The 11,800-nt window shown below is 46.8% G+C and overlaps 2 protein-coding genes across 2 annotated transcripts; one reads left to right on the top strand and one right to left on the bottom strand.

Annotated features, from left to right (window-relative positions):
• Positions 1–314: 314 nt before the first annotated feature.
• On the bottom strand, positions 315–1,329 carry LOC308368750 (uncharacterized protein; the record flags this gene model as incomplete). The annotated part of the gene is made up of 1 exon (XM_080843004.1): positions 315–1,329. Exon 1 carries the CDS (start codon positions 1,188–1,190, stop codon positions 315–317), a length of 876 nt encoding a protein of 291 aa, XP_080699130.1. The 5' UTR covers positions 1,191–1,329.
• A 6,961-nt stretch (positions 1,330–8,290) lies between these two features.
• Positions 8,291–11,280, top strand: rtn4rl2b (reticulon 4 receptor-like 2b; the record flags this gene model as incomplete). Its single annotated transcript, XM_080843255.1, has 3 exons — positions 8,291–8,339; positions 9,647–9,873; positions 10,150–11,280. 3 exons carry the CDS (start codon positions 8,291–8,293, stop codon positions 11,278–11,280), a joined length of 1,407 nt encoding a protein of 468 aa, XP_080699381.1.
• Between the last annotated feature and the right edge of the window lie 520 nt (positions 11,281–11,800).

Genomic DNA, 11,800 nt, shown 5'->3' with positions numbered 1-11,800 from the left:
CTTAAAAGCTGAAATATAATTTAAATTATGAAAATGTTATGTGCAAGTGTACTGTTAAATTTGCAACCAGGATATTCACAGAAATACACATTTCATATATAGGAAATACTGTGAATACGATCCAAACCAACACTACATTTAAGAATACTCAGGAAATGTTCAGTGCTTGAAAAGTTCCTTGTATGTGTGTGTGTGAGTATGTATGTGTGTGTGTGTTTGTCTGTGTGTTTATATGTGTGTCTTGAGTATGTGTGTGTATATTGTATGTCTTGTGCATGTGTGTGTGTGAGTGTGTGTTGCCCTAAGCTGTAGAATCAGAGTTTTTCCCCATGTGCACTCCGCCTGTGTTGGTCCATGTACGTCCGGCGAGTGAAGGATTTGAGGCAGAGGAGACACACCCATGGCTTCTCGCCCGTGTGTGTGCGCTGATGTGCGTTGAGCTGGCTCTTCTGGGCGAAGCTGCGCTCACACAGGTCGCAGCTGAACGGCCTCTCCCCCGTGTGTACACGCATGTGCACCACCAGCTGCGACGGCCCCGGCACCACCTTTCCACACTCCTCACAGTGGATCCCGCTCCGGGCCTTCTCCTTCTCCTCCACCATCTCCTCGCAAGGATGCTCCTTCCTCACGTGCGCCATCAGGGTCTGGCTGCGGCTGAAGGCCTCTCTGCACACCCCGCACCTGAAGAGCTCGTGCGTGCGCTTGTGCCGCTCCAGGCCGTACCTCTGGACAAAGCCCTTGCCGCAGGCGGGACAGGTGTGCGGCTTCTTGTCGGAGTGGCGCAGAAGGTGGCGATTCAGGTAGGCCAGGTGTGTGAAACGCTGGCCGCACTCACTGCACGCGTACTCCTTCGTTCCGGCGTGTTCCATCTGGTGGATGCGCAGGTTGGACGCGCTGACGAAGCGCTTGCCACACTCCTCACACGTAAACGGCTTCTCGCCCGTGTGTGTGAGCCGGTGGCGCGCCATGGTGGCCTTGTTTCTGCACAGGATGCCACACGTCTCGCAGATCATAGGCCCCTCCCTTTGACGACGCTTCCCCTCTGTCTTGGCCAATCGTGAGCCACTGTCCTCCTCATCACTGGCCCATCTCTTCCCGCTGCATTTCAGTTTAGTCGCTTTGTTGTGCGTGCGTCTATTCCTGAGATGTTTGTCTAGTGAGTCACGGTCCTCTTCTGATTCGCTGTCCATTGTCACGACAACAACAGTCTCCGCATATGCTCTCCTCCGCTGGCTCCGCCTCACTGATCTCTCCGCATCTGATTGGTGATTTTCGTCCCCATCGTTTTCCTGCCCGTTGACCGGTACTCTGTTGCAGGCTGGCTTCCGTTTGGTCGCAACATCTTGCTCTGATTCCTCTCCATCGTTCTTTTCCTCTCCATCGTCCTTCCCCCTCTCCTCTTTTTCATCATCCTCGCTCTCTCCTCCATCACTTTCCTCTCTCTTTGGTTTCTTTCTCTCTCTCTTCTGTTTTGCTTCCTCTCTACTGCTGGTCTTTCTCCTACCCCACCTCTTTTTCATTGGCTCCTCCCTCCCACCTGCATTATCACTCTCTGATTGGGTGGGATCTCGATCACATCCCTGCTCACCGTCCACAGCATCACCTGCATCCTCACTGCTGGACCAGCCAGCCATCTGACCAATGAGAGGAGCTGCAGAGAGAGAGCGTAGAGATGAGGACAGAGAGAAAGAGAAGAATGATGTAGCCATTTCAAACAGGTATCAGGACAGATGAAGAGAAAGTATAAGGCATGAAATCAACCCCATCCCCCTAAGGCCTAGGGACATTTTTTTTGTGTTTCCTGTTTCCCATCCGACCCTTAAAAAACCTGCCGACCCTAGCCTTTTCTTGGGGGTGGGCCGCTGGCAAGGGACATAAATGACACCAGGATCTAATTAATCAGGGGTTTCACAGTGGGGGTTTCATGTTTTGTTTGCTGGCTGCGAAATGCGTGCGCGGTAATTTGATTACAGTCTTTGACATCCTAGGTTCACAAAGTGACATGTGGAAACAGAAACACAAATTATTTTTTTTCCTAGGCCTAAAGAGACTGCCAGAGAGGGGAGGAGGGAGAGAGAGAGAGAGCAAAGAGACATATATCCAGTAAAATGAATCCAGAAGGTGGCATGGTTGCCTAATAAACTGATGTGTGGCCGACATGCCTTGAGGCCCAAAAGATGTGACTATGGCTAATACAGCTTAGAGTAACAGTCCATTCTGTCAAAGTTTATGAATAAAAGGCGCAGAAATCACTATATAAGGCAAAAATCCATATTCCATCTATGAATGTACATGAATGTAGTTGTAACTCCTTTACATTTAACTTGCACATGGATATAATAACCGTTGATATACAGTTTAAAATCGTCTTCCCTTTGACTGATATATCCAAATACCAATAGTCACTCTAAAATGTATTTTTTTTTTTTTCATTAGCTAGCTTTTTTTAAACCGCTGTAAGTGAGTACAGTACGCTAACCAGCAACTAACAAGCAGAGGACGCACACTGAAGTAAGGAGTGGACTCCTAGTGGCAAGAAATGCTAGCTGCAGCAGTTAGCAAAAAGGTAGTATTGTTAGCAAATATCTCCCACAAAACCGGCAAGTGAACGTTTAATACACATCTAAAACGCATCTCGTCAACTCACAGAGTCTTTGCATGACTGTGGCTTGTTGCATTGAAAACAATTCCGTGTGAATTGTTCACGGTTGATTTCTGTGTTTGTTGCCGCCTTCTTCTTCTGGTTGACTATGGCATTATCTTCACCTGCTTTATGGGCATTACCACCGCCAACTGGCCTGGAGTATGCAGCAGGATCGTTGTAGACCAGTTTATCGATTTCAGAAAACTTTACCAATTCAGTTATCAATACGTTATTTTAGATCAGTTGGGCTTGGTAAAGGTGCCCCCCACCCCCCCCTCTCTCTCTCTCTCTCTCTCTCTCTCTCTCTCTCTCTCTCTCTCTCTCTCTTACTTTATTTTATTTTATTTTATTTTAATCATCTTGCAATTCGGATAGTAGGCCTACTGAACTTCAACATTGTAACTGGTGCATGTCATTTACATACAAACCTCCTAAGCTTTTTATTGGTGTCCTTTCCTCAATCACTATTGAGTAATCATCCATTTCCATATTAGGACAAGGACATAGTGAGAGAAAGAGGCATGGTTTTGATTTGAGTTGTGTGTGTGTGTGTGTGTGTGTGTGTGTGTGTGTGTGTGTGTGTGTGTGTGTGTGTGTGTGTGTGTGTGTGTGTGTGTGTGTGTGTGTGTGTGTGTGTGTGTGTGTGTGTGTGTGTGTGTGTGAGGTAAAAAGAGGGAGAGAAACTGTCAGGGACTTCCTTTGACCAGAGAACAGCCTCTTCTCAACTGGATGTAGCCCAGATCCTTGTGTTTGATGCTGTGAGTGTCTTAGGTTAGTTCCGCTCCCTTTGAAGTGGTTGAATAATTCATGTATTGTTATAAATATAACCCTGTTGTTGTGTTGTGTCACAACTGTATGAGGTTTTGTTTCTCATGCTAAAGCACTGTCAACAAGACTGGAGATTCCCTCTATCTCTCTCTCTCTCTCTCTCGCTCTCTCACTCTTTCTCCATCTCTTTGTTCATGTACGTCATCACTGTGACTGTCACCATTTATAAATAAAAAGTCGACAACCAGAAGAGTAAAAATAGGCAGAGAAAGTAGGTGGGGAGAGAGGGAGAGAGAGGAATGAAAATCCAGCAACTGAGTCAGAGTGGTTAACAGGAAATCAGTGTGTGTGTGTGTGTGTGTGTGTGTGTGTGTGTGTGTGTGTGTGTGTGTGTGTGTGTGTGTGTGTGTGTGTGTGTGTGTGTGTGTGTGTGTGTGTGTGTGTGTCTCTCTGTGAGTGCATTTGTGTTAAAGGCACCCAGTGCAACTTTCGAGGCTTAAAAATAAACATTCAATTTCTAGTCTTTTTTACACGTAGTAAGTTTCAATAACTCCATACCATTACATATCGACATTCAAGGAGCAAAGATTAGACGTCGTTGTGTGGTGAGAACTGATAGAAAATCGATAACAACAACAATCACCGCCATTTTCTTTATTTTTTGTAACCTACAATAAATAAAGCAGGATTCCAGTCAATGGAAAAATGGCCTCTCCCCACCGGCGATTGTTGTTGTTTACGATTTTCTATCAGTTCTCACCACACAACAACGTCTCATCTTTGCTCCTTGAATGTCGATATGTAATGGTATAGAGTTATTGAAACTTACTACGTGTAAAAAAGACTAGAAATTGAATGTTTATTTTTCATTGAATGTTTATATAAAGTTGCACTGGGTGCCTTTAATGTGGGACTGTCTGTGCATTAGTGTGTGTGTGTGTGTCTCTGTGAATGTGAGTGCAGCTGTGTGAATGTGGGACTTTCTGTGCATGAGTGTGTGTGTGTCTGTGTGTGCGTGCTTGTGTGCGTGTGTACGAATGTGGTTGTGTGATATGATGCAGAAAAAGATAGAAAAGAGATTGGAAGAGACAGATAGCAAGGGATAGAGAGAGACAGAGAGAGAGAGAGAGAGAGAGAGAGTGAGGGCACACTGTGCAGATATGCTATTTGAAACTTTGTAACTGTAAGAGTTATGGTTACACGCAACGTTGTAGTCATGACAACTAAGTGTTCCTACAATGAAATGAATGCTTACTTATTCAGTCCTATATTTCCTTATGTACTTGGGGTCAGTGTTCTTGACATGTCAAGATGCGCAGTAATGTTAGTCTATATAAATGCAACATGATACAATGCATTGCTCATATGTCCCTATACGTTTCAAATGGCATTCTGCAAAGACATTAACTCTTTCAGCCGTTTACCTGGGAAGGTGACTTTTGAAATGTCATAGGTTACAGGTAACTAGTTAGCCTGTTGCAAATATAACAAATTACCAAAGTTATCAAAGAAATGTAACATATTGTATTCGATTACTTTTTGTGTGGCAGATGAGATGTGGTGCAAACAAATAAGATACTTGATAAATGATAAGATAAAACTTTATTGCCACACAACAACGTTGGTGCTATTCTTTCATCATAGCTCAGTCCAGAAAGGGGGGAGCTTTTTTGATAAGGTGGGTGGTGTTAATATCCCATTTTATATTTTGGCTGATGTAAGAGCCCATCATTGTTTTTTGGCTGGTCAAATGTATTAACTGAGGCTTCGGTGTTAGGCCTCCTTCTGAAGTCCACAACTATTTCCTTGCTTGTTCCTGCTACACCAGTCTACAGCCCAGTTCACCTCCTTGTTGTATTGAGATTCATCCTCATCTCTGATAAAGCCGATGATTGTGGTCTTATCTGCATACTTGAGCATCTTAACAGACTGGTGGTGAGATCTCAGGTAATTTGTATAGATGGAGAACAGAAGAGATAGCACACAGCCTTCCGGCACACCAGTGATGAGAGTCAGACGGCATGATGTAGCGTTGTTGACCTTGACTGATTGAATTCTATATCTCAGGAAGTCCTGTATCCAGTGACACAGAGCTATGTTGATATTCATGGCTTGCAGCCTGGAGAAGAGAATGAGTGGATCTACCATGTTGAAGGCTGATCTAAAATCAATGAACAGCATGCGTGTATAGGTGTTACTTGACTCCAGATGTTGCAGAGTAGAGTGAACCGCCAGATTGATGAGAGAATCAATAAAAAAACATTGCTAAAAGTGCAAACTGCCAAATGAATGGAGCCAAGACAGTGAAAAGAAGTGTAATTGGAACAAATGTGGCCGTTTTGAAAGCACCATTTACTGCTGCTGTTTTCTGTCTGAGTAAGAACCGTTCCTATCAAACCTATCAATCTTCAGCTTTCACATTTAACCAAGATGGCTGTTTCCACACAATGTTCGACTTCATCTTCTGCAATTCAACATTACAGCAGCCATGACTCTCAGACACATGTTTGTGACACTTGTAGACACTTGTTGATGGATAAGGTGATGGTCTGTCTCCCCAATTAGTTTATATTTTCTTCATTTATATTTGGCATATTACGAATTTAAGGGATCTTTTTTATATGTGTAATAACAGTGGGAATCTGCCCACAGCCCATTGAAGTCAGCTCTACTTGCATTGGTGGGTGTTTGCATTCAAACTGTCCTTTCCTTTCTAAACTAAACTAAACTCTGACTCTGACTCTGTTCCAACTTTACATGAGCGGTGAGATCAGAGAAAGAGTGGACGATGGCGTGAACCCAACAGAGAAAAAGGACAGGGGGAATATTTCAGGGGTGTGTGTCATGACCCCTTCACTCGCAGCGGAGGTGTGTGTGTCTGTGTGTGTGTTTGTGTGTGTGTGTGTGTGTGTCCTGAGTCACACACTTTGTGTGGTTGTCATTCACACAACATATGGTAGCTACTGTAGGCAGACAGCAGGTCTGTGAAGGTTGGCGAGTGTGATTGGCTTGAGTGTGTATGTTTGTCTGAGTGTGTGTCACTAACATTTATGGGAACACATGTGTTTCAGAAGTCATGTAGCGTGTAACTTTCTGAGTGTGTGTGTGTGTGTGTGTGTGTGTGTGTGTGTGTGTGTGTGTGTGTGTGTGTGTGTGTCTTTGTGTGTGTGTGTGTGTGTGTGTGTGTGTGTGTGTGTGTGTGTGTGTGTGTGTGTGTGTACATGCGATTCAACACGTTTAAGGGTCATTCACAACACATGACAAGCAGAGGAGGCATCAGACCCTGCTGGGTCCCTGCCTGACTCAGACACACAGAAACAAACACACACACACACACACACACAGGGTGCCTGTTGCTCTTTGAGTAATGTGTCAGTGGCCCCAAGTGTTGAGGGGGTGTGTGGTCATCTGTCTGATCAGCCGTCTGTGTGTGTGTGTGTGTGTGTGTGTGTGTGTGTGTGTGTGTGTGTGTTTGTGTGTGTGTGTGTGTGTGTGTGTGTGTGTGTGTGTGTGTGTGTGTGTGTGCCCCCACGACCTCCTGGAGTGAATTGATGACAGTACCCCTGGGTGTTGTTTCTTGTTCTCTCTGTCATGCAGTGAAGTAATATGTTTGCATATATTTGATTGTTTTTATGTAAATTAGTTTATGTGGGCAAGTACAGTACATGGGCAGATTGTGTGCATCACATGTCAGAAGACTTGTACAGAGTGACCAGTGTCTCATCAACAACACATCAATACACCTCACTCTCACACACACACACACACACACACACACACACACACACACACACACACACACACAAACACACACACACACACACACACACATACACACACACACACACACACTCAAGCACAGTAAATTGTAATGTAAAACACTTGCCTGCCTCTTGCCCATACATTATTATATACTTTCATCAGCTGGTAATATGATCCACATGTCAACTGGTCCATATAGGCCCAACACACAGACACCATACATACTGTATGTTTACTATGGTGAAACTGAAGGTACTGACTTCACTCACTTAACACACTGAGCATAGAGTTCACAGAGGTTATTGTATCAAGTGTTTAAATGTATTGTATAAATTGTATAGATACAAAAAAATGTATAAACACTTGACAAAGATTTGGGTTTGTTATTTGAAGATTTAATAATTCATTCGAGCATAATGGAGTATTTCAGCGAGTGACCACAAATGGACAGTTCCTGCAACATAATGGAGGAGGACGATTCGATCAGCTGGTTTCTTTTTGTCATGTATGGGAGACCTTTCTTGTGGTCTGTTTCACGGACAGTCCCTGTATGGGCACAAGAGATGACGTTTTTGGCAAATATGTTGTCTCCTTTGGTTTTCTGGCAAGCTGTCAGCGTATCTGGTCTGTGAATAATATAGCCTACTATCATTTATCACTTTGATGAGCCACCGAGATGAAAAAATAATACCTCGCGTGGGCAAATACAGACTTCAAGTCTGGACTCGATGAACAACAAATGTTTGACGGGTCCGTGTGCGTGTGTCTATGTGTGTGTGTGTGTGTGTGTGTGTGTGTGTGTGTGTGTTTGGAAAGGTGGGCGGGTACAGACCACAAACGCGCACACACGCAGGACATCAAACGTAGGCACGCTGTTGCTTCCTTCTCGAAACAACTCTGTCCCTTCCCTCTGGACGCCTTCGCAATGATGACGTAGGAGAGAATCCATCTCTGCCCACCACCGCGATGGGTGTATAAATCCTCCCCGGGATCTCAAGCAATCATCCAGTCGCTCCGTCTCGAGACCGTGTGCTCCAGATCTAACCGTCAGCAGAGATAGCAGACAGCAGGCACGTCCTCGCGCTCAGGCTAACTCGCTTTCGGTTTTGGTTCGAAATGGACTCTCGCTCGAACATCCGTGGACCCAAGACGCTCAACTTTAAGAGTAAGTTTATTTTTCTCTGAGTTTAGTCTATTCATGTGGGTTTACAGCACCACGCAGATAAGCGCATTGTATGTATTTCTTGAACTAAAGTTGTTTAAGTGTACTTTTAAGTTTTAATGTGAGACTGTAATTGTGCAGCAATAGTTGTGTATTTGCTTGCAACTGGCTCTGAATAATAAATGTAATCAGTAGCTGACCCTGGGCTTGAAGAGTTTGACTGAGTTTTACTGATTAATGAGCCATTCAAGCTCCGGAACTCCGTTTCCTCCTGTCTCTGCAGGAAATGTCATGCGAGACCTTTTACATGATTAGTTTGTTTTTGCCAGTAAATGATTTGCGTAGTTGAAATGTATAAAATCATTTGTCCTCTTCCGTTTTGTTTTTGGGAAATTGTTCGCGAGCAATTAGCAGATGCTGACAGAGCGTGAGTGATTGAAGGGGTCATTGCACGGGGATAAAGCATGTGCAAGCAAGACTGCAGAATCGTTAATCAGACACTGAATCTCTAGAGAACACAGCGCGACAAAGGACGCTCCATATTTCCTCCTCGTGCAGTGGTTGACCGGGTCAGGGGTTGTCGGAAAATCTTGCGTGGAGTGGATGAATGCGCGTGCCTTTACTTATTTATGCGCCTTGTCTCTTGGAACGTCCTGCAATTGTCCCACGTTACTGGAGCCCACGAGAACTCTCATTAATATTTTATATTCTGCAGAAATGTATCCGACTCTGTTTACAAGCCACTGACGTTAAGACGACCTTTTGGGCACTGGGGTTTTACGCGCTCTTAGCTCAGTGCGTAAATACTGAAAGAGGTCTGATTGGCACATGCGAGTCTGCTTTCAAATGTTGAGCGTGCCCTCGTTTAAGGGTAAAATACGGGCATGAGCGCAAGCCGGGTGTGCCAATTAGGTCGCTGACTAAAAAAAATGCTTAACCCTCAACATTTGGAGGAGAGGTGTCCAATTTCTCGCCTGGATCTCAGCAGTCTTCGAAAATCTGTCTATCCTAGTGCGTCATATCCGCGTCCATTCCGAGACTTCAGCACCACGCAGAAGAACAGCTCCAAACACGTTCCCATCCCCACACACTCCCTCTTTCATGTGTGCTTCACTCTATCTACTTTATCTATCACCCCTGTCTCCCTCCGTTTACAGACACAAACAATGGGCTTTGTTCTTTTATTATCAATTCATTTTTTTCACATTTTATAGTTAGTTCTATAATTTATGAGAAGTAGACAATAAACCACTTTCTCAACCCCCCTCCCTCTCTCTCTTTCTCTGTTTCTCTCCCTTTCTCTCCCTCAGGTGCTCTGACGCTGTGGCTGGTGCTGTGGCTGATTATGTGCCGGTTTGTACCAGGGGAAGCATGTCCAAAGTTGTGTGTGTGTTACCCGTCACCTATGACGGTAAGCTGTCAATCACAGAACTTCACATCGGTCCCCATGGGTGTACCGTACGACTCGCAGCGCGTCTTTCTGCAGAACAACCACATTACAGAGCTCCGTGCTGACTCCTTTGGCTTTGAGACTCAGGTATGTGTGTCTGTGTTTGTATATCTGTGTGCGTGTGGGGGGATCGGGTGGATGTGTGTGGTGTGTGTGTTTGTATGTGTGTGGGTAGATGGATGGATGTGTGCAATGTGTGTGTGTGTGTGTGTGTGTTTGTTTGTTTGTGTCTGTGGTTGTGTGTGAACTTTTGCTTTAATCATTTATCCTCCATCCATCCTTTCTCTCTCTCTCTCCCTGCTTCTTTTTTCATGTCCTCCTTTCCCTTTCTCTCTCTCTTTCCATCTTCCCCTGCTCCTGTAGGTGCTGTGGCTGTACTCCAACAACATATCATGGATAGAGGCGGGTGCGTTCAGCTCCCTGCGTGTGCTGGAGGAGCTGGACATGGGGGATAACCCATGGCTGCAGCGGCTGGACGGCGGGGCCTTCCGTGGCCTGGAGCGCCTGCAGAGCCTGCACATGCACCGGTGCCGCCTGACCGGGCTCCCCGCCGACCTCTTCCTCAAGCTCTACAGCCTGCAGTTCCTCTACCTGCAGGAGAACCTGCTGACGCACCTGGCCGACGGGCTCTTCTCCGACCTGGTCAACCTCACGCACCTCTTCCTCCACGGCAACCGCATCCGCACGCTGGGCGAGAACGTGTTTCGCGGCCTCGTCAACCTGGACCGGCTGCTGGTCCACGACAACAAGATCCGGCAGGTGCACAGGCGGTCCTTCCGCGACCTGGGCCGTCTCACCATCCTCTACCTGTTCAACAACTCCCTGACGGAGCTGCCGGGCCAGGCGCTGAAGGACGTGGGCTCGCTGGAGTTCCTGCGCCTCAACGCCAACCCCTGGGGCTGCGGCTGCGAGGCCCGCGGGCTCTGGGACTGGTTCCGCCAGGCCCGCATCTCCAGCTCCGAGCTCATCTGCACCGGCCCCGCCCAGCGCCGCGGTGATGACCTGCGCTTCCTGCGTGAGATGGACTTCGCCCTGTGCCCGCTGCCCGACCCCGGATCACTGGCTGGAACCACCACCACCACCTTCAGCACCAAGACCCGCTGGTGGTTCTCCAAGCACAAGCCCGCCAAGAGTGCAAAGTCCGGCTCGTCCAGCAAGGGAATGCTCCAGAAGAGCACGGAGAAGACCGCCATCAAACCCCTCCAGCCCTCATCTTCATCTTCGTCCTCCTCCTCCTCGCCTTCCCAGTACGCCCTCTCTCCAGAGGAGGTGGCTCTTCCCAAGCTGGAGCCAGAGGAATACTGGGCCAACTACGGCAGTGAAGATGCCGCCTCCATCCGCTGTTTCGACACGGACTGCTATGACGACCCAACCCTGCCCTCCTCTTCCTCATCCTCTTCGTCCACTCTCTCCCCTGCTCTCTCTGTACACTCCCTCCTCCTCTCCTCCTTCTCCTGCACTTTAGCGCTCGCCCTGCACCTCCTCTTTGGCTGAGGCACTCCCTCCATCAATCGCTGGTCTCTTCGCCCCTCTTCTTGGGTGCTTTGCCTTCTGCCTGCCTTTGGCCTCTGGGCCTGTGAAGGCCACTGTGGTGTTAACAGATGCATGTGCATTTATTAACACTCAGTCATACACACACACACACACACACACAGACAAGCATACACATACACATGCGTGTACACACGCACACACACATACAGATACACATGCGTGTACACACACACATACACATACTCACGCTTGTTCACACACACACACACATACATACATAGACAGGACGTGTGGTTGTGAGCCTAGATAGAATGCAGCATAAGGTAGGCTTACATGCTTGCGCTCAAACAGATGTGTGTACGTGCTCTCACACACACATACACACACACACACACACACGCTGGCACGCCATTCCGGCACACATATGCCAGCTGTGTTCAGAAACACATGCAAAGTGCACACACAGGCAGACATGGAAGGTCACTTACATAAACACAGCGGCATGATAGAGAAATGTTAG

The sequence above is a fragment of the Sprattus sprattus genome (genome assembly GCF_963457725.1).
Source record: "Sprattus sprattus genome assembly, chromosome: 8".
Lineage (NCBI taxonomy): Eukaryota > Metazoa > Chordata > Actinopteri > Clupeiformes > Clupeidae > Sprattus > Sprattus sprattus.
This window is presented reverse-complemented; position numbering and strand designations above follow the sequence as displayed.